Source organism: Nyctibius grandis, chromosome Z (genome assembly GCF_013368605.1).
Source record: "Nyctibius grandis isolate bNycGra1 chromosome Z, bNycGra1.pri, whole genome shotgun sequence".
Classification (NCBI taxonomy): domain Eukaryota; kingdom Metazoa; phylum Chordata; class Aves; order Nyctibiiformes; family Nyctibiidae; genus Nyctibius; species Nyctibius grandis.
In genome coordinates this window covers 531,209-550,847 of record NC_090695.1, presented here as the reverse complement: position 1 = coordinate 550,847, position 19,639 = coordinate 531,209, and the positions used below count along the sequence as shown (strand labels likewise).

Below are 19,639 nucleotides of genomic sequence, written 5' to 3'. Positions count from 1 at the left end.
ACCAACAAAAATATCTCAGCTATAACTTCACGCCTGGCAATGATCAAATGCAATCAAACCACTACTAAGAATTCACCTTCTCTCACGCACCAGTCACAACAAAGCAGCAGGGGAGATTTCAGAACGGAATAAACGCATCCTTCATGACTGCAAATTAAAAACATTTCCTACTGGTTTGAAGTTAATGAGATATGCAGGAAAGCCTTTTTCTGCTCATTTTACTTTTCACTGTACTGATTTGTAGCTTTCCTCCCCTTCTCTGCTGCATATTTGGCAACCACTCCTTTCTCTAATTCCCTTTACCCACATCTCTTACTTTTCCATGCTGAAAGTCTTCAGACACATACAAACACTAAAAAAAAACCCAAAAAAAGTTTTGGGCAAAGTAGGAGACAGGCAAACTGTTTTTGTGAAAAATAAAACATATGAGCTGTTTTAGAGAACCTGCTTGACCATAAATGGGTCTATCTTTGCAACCTGGGGGCAAATACCATCTTTCATAGCTGCCTAGATATTGGGCAAATTCTCCATTTCTCCTCCATCCACTATTTTTCAGACTCTACCAAGTTTGATGGCTACTGTCTGTAGTCATAAAATCACAGAATCGTTTTGGTTGGAAAGGACCTTTAAGATCATCAAGTCCAACCGTTAACCCAGCACTGCCAAGGCCACCACTAACCCATGGCCCGCAGCACCACATCTACACGGCTTTTAAATCCCTCCAGGGATGGGGACTCCACCACTGCCCTGGGCAGCCTGTGCCAGTGCTTGACAACACCTTCCCTGAAGAAATTGTCCCTGATCTCCAATCTAAACCTCCCCTGGCACAACTTCAGGCCGGTTCCTCTCGTCCTATCACTTGTTACCTGGGAGAAGAGACCGACCCCCACCTCGCTACACCCTCCTTTCAGGCAGTTGTAGAGAGCGAGAAGGTCTCCCCTCAGCCTCCTTTTCTCCACACTAAACACCCCCAGCTCCCTCAGACGCTCCTCATCACACTTGTGCTCCAGACCCTTCACCACCTTGCCCTTCTCTGGACTCTCTCCAGCACCCCAAGGTCTTTCTTGAGTGAGGGGCCCAAAACTGAACACAGGATTCGAGGTGCGGCCTCACCAGTGCTGAGCACAGGGGGACGATCCCTGCCCTAGTCCTGCAAGTCATAAAAGTCTGTGCTATATCTACAATCCTTTAATTTATTTTTGCAACACCACAGCACACTGACCATTTACTAGGTACCAAAGTATGTCTCCTTAAAGCTCAACACCTTAGGACAGATGTACTTCTGGACAGGAGTAAAAAATGCAACAAACTTATGAAGTGATCCACACAATGCTTAAGTACAAGAAAAAGAAAGAAAATCCCATCTTAAGGTCTTTAGGTAGCTCTCAAGATAACTTAAGCTGACTTGTCCACTGTTTACTCCACTGGATGAACAAACGCAGCATCTTTTTTGGTCCTCCTGGCCAGTAACTTGTTCTAGCGCCTTCCTTTTCTGTAGCAAGAGCCTGAACAAAGCAGCACTGCAGTGACATTAGTGTGGCCCTTACAGGTTCCACTGAAGCCTGAAGAGTCTTGGAAGTAGCAGAAGTGATTAATCTTGATAAATTTACTGCAGGCAAAGAAAGGCCCTCACAGGGAAGGCAAACAGCAGTTGAAAAAAACAGTGACGATACCGTGTCTTCTCCTCCAGTTCCTTTCCCACAGGCATTTTACGTGGGAGTCAGTCGTCAATAAAAGCCTAAATCTGAAGAGCACAATCTGCTTGCTTTGCATCCCACCTCCAAGACAGTTGTTCTGCTCACAACTGAAGAAGGGATTTTTCAAGACCTTCTTTGGTTAGGTAGCATATTTCAAGCAAAAGAAATCGGATGTGAGCGAGCCCAGACATTGCGGTTGTTGCCCAAAACACTCCACAAGAAATGCTATAAATCATCTTTGCCTTTGCCAGCTCACCCTGCAGTAATCCCACAGTTTGCTGATTTTTAATAAAGTGTTCTGAAAAGGAGGTGAGAGAAAAATTAAAAACTAAATTGTATAAATGAGACTGAGATGTATGACTTATGCATTCTCTCAGTGCCATCTCAGGAACCTAACATACATTTTCCTTCATTCTTTGTAACAACATACAGCCACTACCCAACAGGTTACTGTTGTGGTGATCAAATCTCCTAATTTTGAGCACTAAGGAGATGCCTGTTTACTCATCTCAAAATAACTTATTTCAGATGAACTACTAGTCACCTTCACAGCCTTGTCCTGAACTGACTCTTAGGGGAAAAAAAAAGATCCTTGCTCAAACTGCCTTTCTCTAAAGTTATACAAGATCCAAAAAAGATGGACATGAAAATGCCATTTCTTCTTACCATTCCAACCTTCTGCCTCACAATAAAAATCATCTGATACACAGTGCTCTAAAAAATGTGAAAATGTTACATTATGGCACTGGACACCAGTAAGTATATATATGTTTGTGGCAAACAATGATCTTGTTTTGAAGACCTAAACCCCAAAACTATACTTCCATCCACCACATATCATCCCTTACATTAGCACATACCTATTAATTGGGGTAAGAAATCCATTAAATGACACAACTAATTTACATTAACCTTATTTGTCCTCTCTCCTCTCAGTCACAATGTTTTTATCAGAGGCAAGACAGCAGGTACGTATTAAAGCCTCTTGAAGGAGCTTTTGCTGATGGGATGTGAATCCCACAAACACCGTTCTGTTAAGAAGTTGGTGTCACTTCAGAAAGCTTCCATTTAACTTTTACAGGTAAATAAGCATTTCTAGCATTTAAGTACTTCTTTGTCAAATTTACACACATGCAACAAAACATGTCTCTAGTTCATCAGTATGAAATTCCACAAGGTCTCTCAGGGACTCCTTAATTTTGTCCCTTTTTAACGCTGCTAGTTACCCTCCCACACTAAAACACGATACTTGTGGTCAAATCTCCCTGAAGGTTCAAAAGCCTCTAAAATTTGTCATGAATTAACACAATTTAAAGCTACAAAAAATATAAAGATCATTTTTCTGACCTCCTACGTAATTCCAGTCGTAACATTTTATTAAATAATTAGTGCATCAAGCCTACCAATTTGAGGGTAGAATGACAGCAGCTGTTTTAGAAATACATCCTATCATAGAGGGAAGGAGAGGTGGTGTGGAGGCAATTAAAAAAAACATAAATTACCTGTATCCTTAACTCTTACATTCCTACATCCCAAGTAAAAGTCAGAACTCAAACACAGCGAGTGTTTTCCGGAATACATGCAGAAATAATTGCTTTAATCTGATTAGCAAAACACCATTAGAAGGGAGGAAGGCTGGGTCAAACACACCTTATATTTCTGTGTAAAAAGTTCAACTTTTCTCCACCTGTTAAATAATTACTGCAGGTTGTAACATTTTTCAAAAGTTTCAAGAAGTGAAAATTCAAACGCTAATTCTGCTCTTTGCAGTGGGAAGATATTTTCTTAATGGTTTCATTTGCCCTCACCAGTGAGATTCCTGCTGCTTTGCAGAGGAGCTGTACTGGAACCATAAAATGAAAAGAACAAATTGAATTTTAAACAAGAATATCAATGGAATATGGAGCTTAAAAAAAGAAGACGAATCAAGAATATGCACAAGCCATACTGAGACCTGACTTTACAGCTTAAGAATATATTGCATATCAGTACCAGTATTACTGGTTTGACCGTGTCTTCTTCCAGTGGCCAAAAAGACTTTTATTAACACAAACACAGCAGTGGTTTTCAAAAGCACAATTTTACCTAAACTACCCGATAATCTGTGATGGATTATAGTGTTGGAAACTTTGTTCAATATGAAAATCTTTTATGATTATTGAACAATTTGTCCCTCTTTTTTATTATACTCAGTATACCTACCCAAAATCAATTTATAGTAACTCGTTCAGTTACTACTGTAATTAAAATGGGCAGCTGGGTTGGATATGACATAAGACACGCTAAACAATTTAATAATCTAAGTAGCTACTACCTATATATGGTTAACTTTTTGTGGAAGGGATATTAAGCTTATTGTTTCACGTGTTTAAGATTTTCTCCCTATTTCACCCTCAGACACAAATAAAACTTGTCTAATGGCCAAAGTGATGTTTCAAAAAGACAAATTCAACTACCTTACAAGATGCTTAGATGTTTATTAAAAAGTCTGCATTTTTTTTTTACTATTGGCATATTTTGTTGTTTTTCAAAGGTTATACAATTATTTTGCCATCTGTACTCTTCCTACAATTGGGTATTACGCATATTTTTACATGTTGTCTCTATTTGTCTACATTATATATTATATAGCTATACATATGAGCTATTTGTCTCTGCTTTAAATGTTCCCCACAGCTAGAAACTCTCTACACCATAAGAAATGCATGTTGTACAGAAGGCCAAATCTGCTTTGTATGTACACTTGATTTGATATTATACTACATGATTTATACCACCTACCTCCAGAGGCTACTGCAAATGAAATCATACTTGCCAAAGTGTGCAATTACTCTAAGGTGCAATCGGCTTTCCACTCTAGAGAATACACTTTGAAGAAATATAGTTATTATCTTTAACCATCCACTTTGACAACAGTTCAGCAGCCACCAAACAGGATTTCTTACTTTTAATACCTTCTCCAAACAAAAGGAGAAGGCTGCTTATATTCGTGAGGCTTAACCTCACACCCAGCTGTTAAAAACATCCTGGGATCTTCCTATTCATCTGATAAAAGCACCACAGCCATCTAAATTTAGTATTAATTTGCTACAAATACTTTTCTACTGAATTTATCACAAAATACTAAGCAGTGGATCAGCACAGGACTGGAAGAGGAGGAGCTGGTGGTTGCTTCAGGCAGGTGAGAGGGCTGAGCAGGGTCCAGCATCCCCAGGGTCATCCATGGGCTCCTCTTGATGCAACAGCAACGTGAAAAGAGAAGACAGCCCAGGGAGGGAGCAGGATGGGGCCTGCCTGAGCTCCTGGCAACCCAAGGAGCAATGATGATTTTTAAGTCACCCCAGCTGGAGCAACTTCAACGTTTTTTTACTCAGGAATTGACAAAATGGGGGATTACACAACCCATCTGCCTGCGTTAGGAAACTGGACCCAACCACCCAAGAGCTTCTTTCCACTCCCCTGCACTCAAAAAGTGCCCAATGCAGGAAAATATCAACAATCTACTTACTTGCACAAATACCTCAAATGATTATAACTGCAGCACAGCATGTTATCCCTCGGTACCCACAGTGAAAGAAATCAGATTACGGCCTCACAAACTCACTACACTCAGCACAAAAGATTTTAAAAAAAAAAAGATAAACAGTGCCTGGCATGAAAGTATACAAGGCAAAACCTGCTGTCAGTTAAGAGAAGATACAAATTCGCTTTCAAAGCAAAATATTTCCCACTCTTGTTAAATATTATTCTTCTGAAGTATGAAAACAAACTGGCGAGAGCAAGACTGAGCAGAGCCGTTATGTTGCAAAAGCATCACTGAGCACTACAAAGCGCGCCTGGTTCACAAAAGCAGAAAGGAAAATACGCTATTTTATAGTCTTTTCACTAATAAAAAACACCACTACGAGTATAAAACAAGAAATACGGGTAGGAACCGCTCTCCTTCTGGTTTTGACCGCGTACAAAGGGGCAGCGGGCACAGCTCCGTGCCCCGGAGGGATCCCCGCGGACCCTGCCAGGGAGCACCGGGAGGGGCACGGCCGGCCCCCGCGCTCCCCGGCCCGGCCCCCCCCGCTCCCCGGCCCGGTCCAGCCCCCTCCCCGGCCCCCGGCCCCCCCCGCTCCCCGGTCCCTGGCCCGGCCTCCCCCGCTCCCCAGCCCAGCCGGGCACACAGTCAGTGCCCCGGGAGCGGACACCCGGCTGAGCCGGTGGCCCCGGGAACCCTCCTCGGCGACGGCGCTGAGAGTTACAGCACACGCACAGCCCTCTATCGCGATATGTGGTGTGTGTCGGGACGAGGGGGCAGCCGGGGCGTTCAGGGGCGTGCGGCAGCTCCCTGCGCTCCCTCCCCCGGCCCACCCGCCACCCACCGGCGCCCCGCCAGCCCCCTGCGACTGGGCGGGCCCGGAGGTACCGCCGAGGCCCCGCTTACCCCGTCCCGCGGCGTCCGTCCGGTACGGCAGGAGGCGGCCGGTACCGCGGCCCCGGCACCTCAGCGGGCCCGGCCCGCCGCTGAGGCGCCTCCCGCGAGTCCCGGCAGCCGCGGGGCCGCCCGGCCCGCTCCGCTCCGCTCCGCTCCCCCCCAGCAGCCGCCGCCGCTCCCCTCCGCGCCCCCCGCCCGCGCGCCGCGGGGGCGCTGCCCACCGGCCCCCACCCGGCGCACGCGCGCACCCACCGCTGCCGCCCGCCTTCCACGTCGCCAGCGCGTCCCCGCTGCGCATGCGCAGAGGCCGGAGGAGGGTGCCGGGGCGCCGCCGCGGGGCACGCCGGGAAGTGTAGTCCGGCGCGGGGGAGGCCCGGCCGCCGCCATCCGGCGCCTCTGGCCGCATCCCCGGGCCGATCGTCACCCTCCGGGTGAGCCCTTCCTACAGCAAGAGGCTCCTGTCGGTAACCCGCCGCCGTGTTTTCAGTCACTCGGAGGGAGGGAGCATTTACCAGACACCTCACGCAGCTTTAAATCATCGCTTGTGCCTCTGGTAACCTCCATCCCCGAGGTGTTACCTGTGCCATCGGTAGCTGGCCCTGTAAGTACCCGATAGCTCCTTCAAAAGGGAAATCCTTCCCCGTATAATTAATCTGGAGCACAATCACATTACCGCAGTGCGTGATATTAAATACAGAATCACTGAATCGTTTTGGTTGGAAAGGACCTTTAAGATCATCGAGTCCAACCGTTAACCCAGCACTGCCAAGCCCACCACTAACCCATGGCCCTCAGCACCACATCTACACGGCTTTTAAATCCCTCCAGGGATGGGGACTCCACCACTGCCCTGGGCAGCCTGTTCCAATGCTTGACAACCCTTTCCATGAAGAAATTGCTCCTGATCTCCAATCTAAACCTCCCCTGGCACAACTTGAGGCCGGTTCCTCTCATCCTATCACTTGTTACCTGGGAGAAGAGACCAACACCCACCTCGCTACACCCTCCTTTCAGGCAGTTGTAGACAGCGAGAAGGTCTCCCCTCAGCCTCCTTTTCTCCACACTAAACACTCCCAGTTCCCTCCCCCACTCCTCATCACACTTGTTCTCTAGAGCCTTCACCAGCTTTGTGGCCCTTCTCTGGATTCTTAGTATTTCAATTATTTCAAATAATTTCTGTTTCAAATACAACAATGAAAGTAACACACAGCGCTATAATCTAAAAACATTTCTCAGCCAGGAGAAACACTGTGGCAAACGTGGTCCTCTAGACCATTTCAATTAAACTACTGCAGTCAGGTTCACTGCAAAGCAAAAATAATGACAGTCTGCGAAACCAAACATATGATTTGGTTCATCGAGCATGTTCTAACAATCAGAAAACTGCCCAAGGAAGATAATCCCTTCTTTCATGTATTAGGCAGTTTAATGAAACAGAATTAGTTCTCATTGAAGGCAGATTTAGTTAATCTAAGCGTAAATTAAATTTCTCTTCATTTCCTTTACCTGCAGCCTCTGAAAAGACTGTTCTTTCAGCAATAATGTTCTGCATTGTACAGAAATCAAGAAGGAATGACTCCAAGGACTGAACCTTAGCAGCGTGACCAACAGCTCCCAGAAGGCTGGACTCTTATTGCTACATTTGGGTAACGTTATTAGATCAGCTTTGTGGATAGAATTTAACTGGGCTCTTTAGACACATCTCAATAAAGATCATTTTGCACAGAATTCATTGTCAGTTTAGACATGCTCAGAGGCTGATCATGTTCCATTTAACCTGCCAGAATTTCCTTTGCTTGCAGAATCAGGCCCATCAAAATAATTGACAACATAAAACCTTCTCAACTTTTATTTAAGACTTTTTTGCACATACTTGCAGTATTTTAAAGGTGTATTTCAATTGATTTTATTTTAAGTCCTTGCCACCCAGCTACCTGTGCAAACCAACACATGGAAGGTACCATCTCACATTTAGACCTTCCCATAAAGAAAAAATATTTGAAATCTTTCAAATATTTTCAAGTATTGGTTGATTTCTTGATTCTTCCTCAATAGTATTTAAAAAAAACCAGACACCTTAAATGCTGAAGATCTTAGATTTGCAGAAGTACTTTGGTCCCTAAAGATGCCTACTCCACGATTTTCTAAAAGTCTTCAGTGTAAATAAAGGTGCTAATTGCTCTAGTACATTCTGGTATATGTCCACCTGCCATTATTAGGCACCTAAGCCCTTTGTAAATCTTACTTTTAGTGAGTAACAAACACATGGGCATGTTCTCAGTTAAATTAAATTTACTCTATATACATTTTCTCATGTGCACATTTCCTTAATTTCTATTTACTTATTTTTCTTAAACAAGGCTTTGTGCACTTCTTTGCATCCCAGCCATGATCTCCTGCACCCCCTGCCCAAGCTCAGGCATTTCCTTTGCTTTCGCCTGACTTTTTAATTACTTTTTGCTTAACTATTCACAACACAGTAGGATTTATTGACCTATTCTTGGAAAAGAATAGGAACAGAAGAGTTACAACACAAATCTCCTGTCAGGACTTCCAGTGAAGTGCCTCATTCAGGAAAGCTTTGTGATGTAGATTACTCACTTTAGTGTTTAACTGCAGCTAATAGAAGTTCTGAAGAAAGCAAAATTGGTGTAATTCTACAAACAAGAAGAGATATTTGCATTATCTGCTTATTTTGCTTTTTGCAGTCTTTTCAGTAGGCCTCCTGTTTAAATACGGTGCTGGCACACAGCTGGCAGCCCAGTTCAGCCTGCAGTCTCATCTACTATATAGTTTATTTCCCATCGTGCACTTCCTTGTATAATAATATCTTAAATAACTCAAAATAATTAATTATATACGCTTTATAAATTGACTGCATACATTTATGAATTAAAGGAGCCCCAGTATAGCTCTTGCTCTATTTTTTGTCATGTTCACAGCTGTTAGAGGTGAATATATTACTCCAAAACTTTGGCCTGCACATCAGATGTCCGACAGTGGCTAAGGTTACCTGCCCTGGGACAGGAAGCACAGCAGAAGGGACAATATTTTCAGCACTGCTTGCAATGTAAGAACACATCCTCGTGTCCAGCTGCACACCAGCAAGTTCATTTCTATAGCCATTTAAAAGTCACTCTGCATGACCTCCGTTCTGGAGTGACTTTCTCAGGCAGTTTACTCCTTTCTCATTGCGAGGTGATGACAGACCCTTAGAAGTTCCCAGCTTTCAGCTTTAGAGCGTGAACTTTGACACTGGTGGTAGCAGAGGGATTTATTTTTGGGGTGAGGTGGGGGGTGATCGGTTTAGAAAACCCAATCCACCACAGCAAAGATCACATCCATCTTTTACCAGGTGAAGTTCTGATGGATGAAGGGTACGATTTGTTGCAACAATATGGGCGAAATATCCAAAGATATGGAGGACAAAAACAATCTGAAACTAGCGTCGTCTCTTACCCTCGCTTCTGCTTCCCAATCCCTGTCTTCTCTACTATGTGATCCACGCAACAATATCTGTGAGAAGTTACAGGAGTGCACAGTTAGTATTTGTTATCTTTTATTGTATAAATTATACCATGCATGCATGCTCAGAATAATAAAACCAGGTTTTAATATCACAAAGGGTAGGTACTTCACCAGTCCAGGAGAAAGCTGTATCTGTGATACGCTGGTCGGAAGGAGGATTATATTCCAAGGATGATGCAAAAGCTGATTAAACACTAATACCAAATTCACTTCCTAATAGACTAGCTCATGAAGGGAGAGCAAACAGTATTAGGCAATGTCTCACATGGAGTTTTCTGTGATGCAACTCATTACGGAGGTAACGGTTGGAGCAACAAGGGCCCGATACCCAGCTGTGGACATTACAGATCAAGTCACGCAAGACCTGACAAAATGGGGTAGTTTGGTGGGCATCAAGCAAGTCTTCAGAATAATTAATCACCTCATAGGAGAAAACACGGTCGCAAGAACAAGTCTGGACCTCAGCGGTGGTTCAAGGACTGCATATATAAAAAGGTATTTCAGGCATTACTTAGGCAGGACTTTTGGGCAAAGGATAAATTCTAAACAGCGATCCCAAACTGCTGGCATGGTTTTGTTTTGAATCTTTTAAAGAGCGCTCTGGTTTGGCAGAGAGGATAACGCAGGAATTATCACTTCTATTCCCTACCAAGCAGAGGGACATCTAAAACACTTCACAACTGTGCTACCATGTTGGGAAGTCAGTACCAGAATGCATCATGCCAGGAGGAGACAAAGCAGGACTTGCCAAGCTCATTTTCTTATCACAAAATCAATAGTTTTATGAGCTCCTTCTGCCTGCAGCCTCTCTACAGGTTTTCAAAGGTTTTGTTACCACTCTAAACATCAATAGCTCAGAAGCCTAAGAACAACTGTATGAAGCAACGTATTTTTAAATAAAATCCTGGTTTATTATAATTCAAATTACACAAGCATGTTAAAGATTTTACTTGGATTCTTGGGGGGTTTTTTTGTTTGGTTAGTTATTTTTTTTTTTTAAAGACAGACCTGCACCATTTTAAACCAGCGCAACAGAATATAGCAACAATAAAAGAATATAAAGCATCATGCCCCTGCTGCTCCTCTTCAGGAAAGAAAGGCACAATGTTTCAAGGAAAAAATTATTAACACAAGTATCAAATCAAGACTTGGCTTTTAGTAAGCAAAGTAAATTTTGTGCATAGCATAACTCCTTTAGCTCATCCACAGATCTGACATGAAAAATCTATATTCTTCATAATTTAACCATGATGCTTCTGTTGCCACAACACAATTCATAGTTCTTTAGCAAGGTCAGGAATATCTATAGCTTTTAAGGTGAAAGCCTGAAGCATTGCACCAGCAGTTAGCGAAACTAAGATGCTAAGATGCATTTACCTTCCAAAGCTAGATTTATCCATAAGTTATTTAACCTAAACTCTAATCACACCAAATAGATTACAGATGAAAAGTAGTTCTGGTGAGGAAAATAAAGAACTTCAGTTTTCAAACATTTTAAATTAAGAAATGTGGTAGAGCTGCCATTGTAGTGGCAAGAAAGATCCTCTCCTGTAAGTGAGAAGGGGTTTTTATTCAGCTAAAATGTGCAAAGAAAAAAGTCTCAAAAGTGAGAGAAATATCACCAGTTCATATTGGACACAAGGGAATCAAATCCTTATGAATGAATTCCTTTAATCCGTTTTCTTGTCAGAAACCTCTGTGGAGCTCTTTGCAGCAATTCCATTCACAAAGCCATTGCTTTCAGACTGCAAAATAAAAGACAGCATCATTAATGGGATGTCAAAAAAAACAGGACTCCACACCCAGAACAGTAACAGCTAGTGATGAAAATGACTTTTAGAAGCAAGGCCAGTGAAGATCTATGAAGAAATCTACTGCAAGAACCAAAGTGGTGGTGTCTCTTTACAGTTACACTTAATTATTGCTTCGGCAGGGGGAGGGAATGAGGGCAGAGACAACATGCGAATCTTTGCATTTTGTTAGCAGAGAGAAACAGTAAATGCAGGATTAACACATAGGAAACATCTTCCCCATTATGAGCAGCAGAGCTAGCTGAAGAGTGGTTTATTTTTTTTTTAATTCTGCTTCATCTATCTGGTGTGATGTACCAATTATTTGACTTCTTCCTTCTCTGAAAGAGTAGCCAGTCATTTAAAAAAAAAAAGTAATTAACTAAGCTGTTTCAGAAAACAGATGCAATTCCTTTCCTTCCAATAGCTACCAGAAGCAACTATTTCTAGCTGGCTCAGTGCCAATAACTCCCTTTCATAAGAAAATAGCCACAAAAACATCTGTAAAAACACCCAACTATCTATTCTTTTGTGGTGCCGACCCCAACTATTGCTGGGTGCTTTACCTGGAGTTTCCCCGGTGAGCTAAATCAATTAATCTTACTTGATAAATTCCAGAGTCATCCTCCTGATCTCTTTTCGTGGCTGAAGGTGCCTGTGGATTTCCAGCGCTGCCTCCTTGACCTTGTTTTGTGGCTGTGTTTTCTTCCACAGCTTTCTTCGGCCATACACGCTTAACGAAAGGTGCGATAACGGGATAGATGTACGGTTCAAGGAATTTCTTGTAGACCCAGAGGAGAACTGGAATGACAATACAAGGAATGCACACCATGGCTTCCTCTTGTTCTGTGACAAAGCTGTTGAGGGGAAAAAAAAAAAACAACACAACCACTTAGGATGACAGTGTTGATATGCCATGAGCTAAGAAAACGGTCTTTAATGAAGAACAATTGTAGTTGATATTCAAACATAAAAGATTGTTTAATAATAGATTACAACAGAGGGTCCAAAAGGTTTGTTTTTCTCATTCCCTTTTGATTTCAGGTGAACTTAAACAGCAGGACTCCGATCCATCTAATGGCTTCCTACCACTGAAGGGCAGGTCGGTGGGAGGAGGGAAGCAAACACTAGTTGGGATTTGATAAGAGGAGAATATGAGTTATTCCCTTCCTCCTGCACAGGAAGAATCCCTTGATCCCACACCAATCCCACACGATTAGAAAATGAACTATTGGAAAACTATTAAAAAATTAATCCTTTCCTCTCTCCCAAAACCAGGAAGAAGTCTTCAAACCAGCAGCCTGAAGTCTGCGATGAGAACAGCAGAAAGCCAAAGCGCAGGGGCCGAAAGGTACAACGGGGAGAGGAAGCAGGATTAGAGCTGGCCCTTCCAGTGCTGATGAGCAAGATTTTAAATACGCTCTGCTGCACAGCGCAGCTTTGCCCTTCACATTCCTCCTTGCTAGGCTGAATTCTCACATTTCAGAAGCAAAACAAAAGCTTTCCAGGATGGAGAAGGAAAAGGCAGATGTGCACACTTTGGGATTAGAGTTTCACACCTTTTTTAAGCTGTCCTTAAAGATTTTTAGCCGCGGGCCCTGTGGAACAACAGAATATCAATTTCCAGTTGATTACTTCCAAGTGTAGTTCAAATATAGTTTTACAGGATCTGCTTGTCTCTGAAGTCAGAGAGGAATCTTGAATTGAGACAACATGCATGAGGGAATCCATTAAAGCCCTTCAAAAAGACCAATTTGTGTACTCTCTCCGCCAGAACTTCCTAGATACTAAATTTCCAGCAAGACGGTGTGGATTCATCCGTTAGCTAACGAACGTGGCTGGAGGGCACAGCCCAGGCCGGCTTTTGAGTATCCACGCAGCCACTTCACATCAAAATTTCAGACCCAAAAATAAGTGAGATGCAAAAGTCGGTCGTTGGAAGCGTAACACCAGTCCTGGTACATTTAAATATTGTTCACGAGTTTCTTCTGTGGTTTGGTGCTGCTCTGTCGGCCGGTTAGCAGGCAATTAATTGTTAGGAAAAGAAAAGATTAAAGTGGCAAATGGTCCAATTTTAATAGCAAGCTTATTTCTTTGTGTTACAAGCTTTTGTTTCTCTCTGTAAGCCACCATACGTTAGGGTCAGCAGAGAGAACACGCGTGACATTGCAAACCGAAGTCCCTTTGCTCTCTGCTGCCCGCGTTTACCTCGGTCGTTGGTCAGCTATTACTATGGAAATAGGAATAAAAAAAAAGGCTACGCAGACAAAAGGGTTTATTTTTTTTCCTTCTAATAAAGGATGACCTAGTCTAGAAGGGCTGATCTATGTCATACACCCCAGCTATGGGCTAGAATATTCCCCCGGAGCCAGGCCGCCCCTCCCGGCTGACGGCAAACGACGAGCCGGCGGCATCTCCCCCTCCCTCGGTCCGGACACTTTCCCGGATCGGTGAAACCACCGAGCTCCGCACCTCGGCGTGAGCTGCCACATTTCGGGGTTCACCCCCCCAGCTCCCGCTTGGCGGAGCCGCAGAGAAGGGGAGCGCACGGCGAGGCCAGGCCCGGGGGGACGCCTCCAGCCAGGCCCGGGCCCCGGCGGGGACGGAGGAGCGGCAGACCGCGAAGGGACCCCCGGGAGCGCAGCCCCGTACTCACCTCAGCCGGCCGCGAACCACCGCCGGTACCGCCCGCCGCGCCGCCGCCTCCTCCGCCGCACCGGAAACGGTCACGGCGCTTCCGCCTGCCTCGCACAAATGGGAAGGGCGGTGTGCGTGTCACATGACCCACGCCCCGCCCCCGAGGGCCGCCCCTTCCGGCCGGGCAGCGCGTCCCGGGGGCGCGGGGCCGCGCCGCGGCGGGGACACGGCACGGACACCGCGGCCGGTTCTCTCGGTTTATACGCGATACTGGCGAGGCACCGGGGTCCCCGCAGGTGAAGGCGACGGGGTTTGGCTGCCCAGGGCTCTCGGTGTCCCAGAGCAACGCGGGGAGGGTTGGGAGGCGGAGCCGGGGCACCGGGCACCGCCTACAGCCAAGGCCTCAGAAGAGCAGAGAAGCGCACACCGAAAATCTTTTAAAATTTTATTTCTGTACATCTGTTGCCGCGGATTCACTCCCGAGCCATCAGCTTCTGCTTCTTCAGCTTCTTTTGGGATATCTGAAAAACACAACGTGGACGTGAGGAAACAGCGACAGTCGACACCTAAACAAGAGTCATCCTGTGAAGGAAATACTGAGGATTGCTAGAAATTTCTTCAATCTGTTTCCAAACTCTTCCCCTGCTCATTGCTCAGTGTCCTCACAAGCTCACAAGCCATCACCTCCACCTCCAACATCACCCCCTTCCTCACTGTCACTGGGAGAGGGCAGAACAAACCTCCTGGGCCACAGGAACCTCCCAGAAGCGTTTTCCTGAGTTCTCTTACAACAAATATTGAGGTTGCTCAGAAATTAACAACTTATTTTTTTTCATGGGTGTTCCAAAGGTGTCCTAAGATAGTCATCACAGCAACCTCACGATACACTAACACTCAAGATCTTTCCACAGAGACATCTCGGTACCTTTTTCTTTTGAGCAACTTCTTCCTCGGGCTTGGGAACGATCTGCTCCTTCTCGGTGAGGATCATCTCGATGTGGCAGGGGGAGCTCATGTAGGGGTTGATCCTCCCGTGCGCTCTGTAGGTACGCCGGCGCATTTTGGGAGCCTTGTTGACCTGGATGTGCTCGATGACCAGAGAATCCACATCAAGACCCTGAGAGAGGGGGGGAAGAGGAAAAACTTTCACTGCCATCAGTTACCAAATTAAGCGCTGAGGATATTACAGGCTGCCCGAGTCCACAGATTTTGGTTTTCTAGATATTAAAGAGATCTAAACCACACTTATTTTAAACAGTGAATAGCCTGTGAAAAATTATTATTCACATTTTAACTTGGAAAACGCACGTGGCCTCATTCAAACAGCACACCAAACCCTCCAGACAATTCCATTTCATCTACAAAGCAGGCTTCATGCCACCTTCCACGTCAGCGCTGCCGAGCTCGGGAGCACTGACAGGCAACACGACACCAACACTCTGCGTTTAACTCGAGCCTACCTTGAGCTCAGCGTTGCTCTCCGCGTTCTTCAGCATGTGCAGCAAGAACTCGGCGCTTTTCTTGGGCCAGCGTCCCTGCGTCCAGCCCCACTGCTTGGCCTGGAAGAAGAGACTTCCATTGTTATCGTGGCACAACGTAATGGATCAACGGGCCGAGGCCACTGTGTGAGGCTCAACAAGGCCAAGTGTCGGGTCCTGCACTTGGGGCACAACAACCCCCCGCACCGCTACAGGCTGGGGGAGAGGGGCTGGAAAGTGCCTGGTGGGAAAGGACCTGGGGGTGTTGGTCGATGGCGGCTGGATATGAGCCAGCAGTGTGCCCAGGTGGCCAAGAAGGCCACCAGCATCCTGGCTTGTACCAGCACTAGTGTGGCCAGCAGGACTAGGGCAGGGATCGTCCCCCTCTACTCGGCACTGGTGAGGCCGCACCTCGAATCCTGTGTTCAGTTCTGGGCCCCTCACTGCAAGAAAGACCTTGAGGTGCTGGAGCGAGTCCAGAGAAGGGCAACGAAGGTGGTGAAGGGTCTGGAGCACAAGTGTGATGAGGAGCGGCTGAGGGACCTGGGGGGGTTTAGTCTGGAGAAAAGGAGGCTGAGGGGAGACCTTCTCACTGTCTACAACTACCTCAAAGGAGGGTGTAGCGAGGTGGGGGTTGGTCTCTTCTCCCAGGTAACAAGTGATAGGACAAGAGGAAACGGCCTCAAGTTGTGCCAGGGGAGGTTTAGATTGGAGATCAGGAACAATTTCTTCACAGAAAGGGTTGCCAAGCACTGGCACAGGCTGCCCAGGGCAGTGGTGGAGTCCCCATCCCTGGAGGGATTTAAAAGCCGTGTAGATGTGGTACTGAGGGACATGGGTTAGTGGTGGGCTTGGCAGTGCTGGGTTAACGGTTGGACTTGATGATCCTAAAGGTCCTTTCCAACCAAAACGATTCTGTGATTCTATAACTTGCCCTTTGCACACCATCACATCCCCTTTTAAAGATTGCATAACAAAATAATTAAGTTTGGTCAATGATACTGCAAGTCGACGCAATGCTTGCTGTACTGCAATTAAGAATAACTCTTTTCTCCCTCTTAATTTTATATATAAAACTTATCACCAACAGCAGACTGTTCTCCACGCCGTCTCAACATCATCTTTTCTTCTTTAACCAGCCACAGCCCAAACATCCTTCCACGTTCTCATCCCAGACCTCACCTGGGCGCATCGACCGACTCCCCCGTTGTAGCGTCGGAAGGGAACGCATTGCTTCTTCAGGGTGACGTCCTTCAGGTACTTGGTGGCCTTGCGGATGTGCATGCCCTTGATGGCCTGGGCGGTCTCACGAGTGTTCTACCAACAGAGAGCACAGCAATGTTCTTCTTTACACACCCTTCCAAGTTACAACAGGAGAAAAAAGCAGCCCTCTCTCTTTCCTGGATCCTATTCTTTTTGATACAAACAGTTTAAAAAAAGCCCTTACACAAAAAAAGGAAAGCTTAAGAATAATTAGCAACAATATTTTTTTGTTACCTACTTTTCTAACCTTTGGTATAACTTCCATTAATGAATCTGCAGCTCTGGCACGTCCTTATTGGTTTTTTTTACCTAATGGCTAGGTCTTTCCAACCAGCAAAATTAACATTTGAGTATTTATATTTTTCATAGCTCCTCTTTGGCCCCTAATCCAAAAAAACAGGTGCCTGAAGGATATATTCTTACTAAAATGTCAAATATGGCACCTCAGAGGAAGTGATGAGGAAAAAAGCTACACAAACAAGCTACAAACAAGCTAATTATCTACGTAAGGGTATCTTAGAGTGGAGAGAAGAAAATGCTCACAAAGATAAATCAAGGATAAAGTATCAGCGCTGAAGACAGCACATTAAATGCATTAACTATAATCCTGCCTGATCACAGAAAGCAAACCAAAATAACTGAAACTTCTTTGCACCTGCATTGTATACCACCGAGCAGAAAAGCATCTCCTCAGCTTCGGCTTTGTAGTTAACTCAAACGAGTCCTGAACTCACTGCCGCACCTAAACCTTCTCCAGAAAAACCTGCATCCTCATGCCACACACTGCAAGCCTCCCCCGCCACACTTCTTGACCACCATGTTCTTCCCAAGCAACCAAAAAGGCAGAATAAGACACATGAAACAGATCTCTCGTCTAACACCAGCCCAATTCCTCCTGCTAAATTCACTACAACTGTTTTCCTACTGTATTTTATTTTTTATATTCGACGGGAAGCTCTTTAGGACGCACTATCTTGGGTTTGTTCCTCTGGATAAAAAACATCACAAGCAGCTAAAGCAAACACAGGCGATAAACTACACGATCACCCTTACGTAACTATGTAATCATACCGAATAAAAGACACTTAATTAAAAAAACACAACAAAAAAATAACATTAAAAAGCCCCCCAAAACCCAAATTAATTTGCATTTCCTCCTGTGCACACACAACGTACCTTGAAATGCACTCGCAGGTTGGATCCCCGTGACTTGCACGCTGCGGAGAAAAAAGACCGACTTTTGGAATGAAAACCTCAATGGCTTCGGGGAACTCCTACGTGAAGGTGCACCAGAAAAACAACTCACATTTCGTGGGGTTCTCCGGATCCAGAGAATAGCGCACCATTTTGGGAGCTCAACTGCAAAAATCATTTGTAAAAAAAAAACATATTAAGCTCCTAACAGAGATATGCATAACCTGGATTGTTCACCTCACTGCCGAAGTGAAGGAGCTGCTCAGAAATTACGCTTTCTTTTCACACTTAAATCCAAAGGTGTCCTAAGAAAGTCATCACCGCAGCCATGGCCTCTCCCTCGGGCCTGCTTCCACCTCACACCCACCGGAGCTCCGCCACCTCCATCCCCTGCCCGTCCTGGTCCCCCGCGCCAGCCCCGCAAATACCCAGGGCGTCTGGCGATGCTGACCGAGCCCTCGCCCCCCTCATCGCCTCCCCGAGCAGGATGGGCCCGGATTGCGCCCGCTGCCCGCCCGCCATGGCTGCCTCACCTCAGGGCGGCGGCGGGGAAGAGGAAGAGCGGGGCATGCCGGGAGGCGGGAGGGCCGCCCGCTCTCGCGAGAGCCCGCGCGGGATTTCGGCCAAGGGAGCGTCGCGGAGGTGCGGCGCCGAGCGCGGGGCGAAGGGCTGTGGAGGGACCGTCGGTAAGGCGACGAGAGGCCGGTCGGGGCGGGCACATCCCCGCGTGTGAGCGAACCGGAGATGTGACAGCAAAACGTTGCGTGTGCACCAGCCGACGTCGCCGTGTCTGTGTGCACCTGTGCGGGGCTCCCCCGCAGACACGCACCCGCGCGGGGCTCCGCACAGCCCCAGCCCTACCCCCGCAAAATGGCGGCGGGCCCGACGCCCTGAGCGGGGAGCGCCGGGCTGTGCGGGGAAGGCACCTGCTGTGGTCAGAGAAGCCTCACGTTGGAGCCAAGACACAATTTCACCCTCAGCTCATGGCCACTGTGGTTCGCAGGCCAGAAATGAGTGGAGGGCAGAGCACGGAGCAAGGCCGCGGGCTGCCCCTAGATGGCAGTTCAGGATGAGGATAGAGAGGAGCTCCTCGCTTAGCGGGGGTATCGGAGAGATGAGACCGAAGAGATTCGTGTTTATAAATTGCAACTGGTATTTACTGCACCACAGAGTCACAGAATCACAGAATCGTTTTGGTTGGAAAGGACCTTTAAGATCATGAGTCCAACCGTTAACCCAGCACTGCCAAGCCCACCACTAACCCATGGCCCTCAGCACCACATCTACACGGCTTTTAAAGCCCTCCAGGGGTGGGGACTCCACCACTGCCCTGGGCAGCCTGTGCCAGTGCTTGACAACCCTTTCGGTGAAGAAATTGTTCCTGATCTCCAATCTAAACCTCCCCTGGCACAACTTGAGGCCGTTTCCTCTCATCATATCGCTTGTTACCTGGGAGAAGAGACCAACCCCCACCTCGCTACACCCTCCTTTCAGGTAGTTGTAGACAGCGATAAGGTCTCCCCTCAGCCTCCTTTTCTCCATTATAAAAAAAAAAAAAATCAAAGACCTAACTTCTTAAAAAATTTTCTTCCATTTTAGGCTGCATTCGCAACTAGAACTGCTTGGGAA

General features: G+C 46.2%; 3 protein-coding genes and 2 non-coding genes across 7 annotated transcripts in view; all 5 read right to left on the bottom strand.

The window, feature by feature from the left end:
• Nucleotides 1–6,402, bottom strand: part of DYM (dymeclin) — a 254,432-nt gene extending 248,030 nt beyond the window's left edge. For 2 of the 3 annotated variants that reach the window (XM_068422795.1, XM_068422798.1), the window contains exon 1: nucleotides 6,130–6,246. The gene's annotated coding sequence lies outside the window, so the exon portion shown is untranslated. Of the gene's footprint in view, nucleotides 1–6,129; nucleotides 6,247–6,372 lie in introns of those variants that run through there. The other variant, XM_068422796.1, reaches the window with a different exon arrangement.
• Nucleotides 6,403–7,954: 1,552 nt separating this feature from the next.
• Nucleotides 7,955–14,177, bottom strand: CZH18orf32 (chromosome Z C18orf32 homolog). Its single transcript, XM_068422875.1, has 3 exons — nucleotides 14,095–14,177; nucleotides 12,043–12,295; nucleotides 7,955–11,393 (listed from the first exon to the last, which is right to left on the bottom strand). The coding sequence occupies exons 2-3, from the start codon at nucleotides 12,268–12,270 to the stop codon at nucleotides 11,319–11,321; spliced, it is 303 nt and encodes a 100-aa protein (XP_068278976.1). The 5' UTR covers nucleotides 12,271–12,295; nucleotides 14,095–14,177; the 3' UTR covers nucleotides 7,955–11,318.
• A 330-nt stretch (nucleotides 14,178–14,507) lies between these two features.
• On the bottom strand, nucleotides 14,508–18,494 carry RPL17 (ribosomal protein L17). The gene is made up of 7 exons (XM_068423720.1): nucleotides 18,462–18,494; nucleotides 18,123–18,175; nucleotides 17,993–18,033; nucleotides 16,736–16,870; nucleotides 15,536–15,634; nucleotides 15,001–15,192; nucleotides 14,508–14,596 (listed from the first exon to the last, which is right to left on the bottom strand). The coding sequence occupies exons 2-7, from the start codon at nucleotides 18,160–18,162 to the stop codon at nucleotides 14,549–14,551; spliced, it is 555 nt and encodes a 184-aa protein (XP_068279821.1). The 5' UTR covers nucleotides 18,163–18,175; nucleotides 18,462–18,494; the 3' UTR covers nucleotides 14,508–14,548.
• LOC137676974 (small nucleolar RNA SNORD58) lies at nucleotides 14,878–14,950 on the bottom strand. The gene has a single exon (XR_011050205.1). It is a non-coding gene; the product is annotated as a small nucleolar RNA SNORD58 (small nucleolar RNA).
• On the bottom strand, nucleotides 18,268–18,336 carry LOC137676975 (small nucleolar RNA SNORD58). Its single transcript, XR_011050206.1, has one exon. It is a non-coding gene; the product is annotated as a small nucleolar RNA SNORD58 (small nucleolar RNA).
• Nucleotides 18,495–19,639: the final 1,145 nt, after the last annotated feature.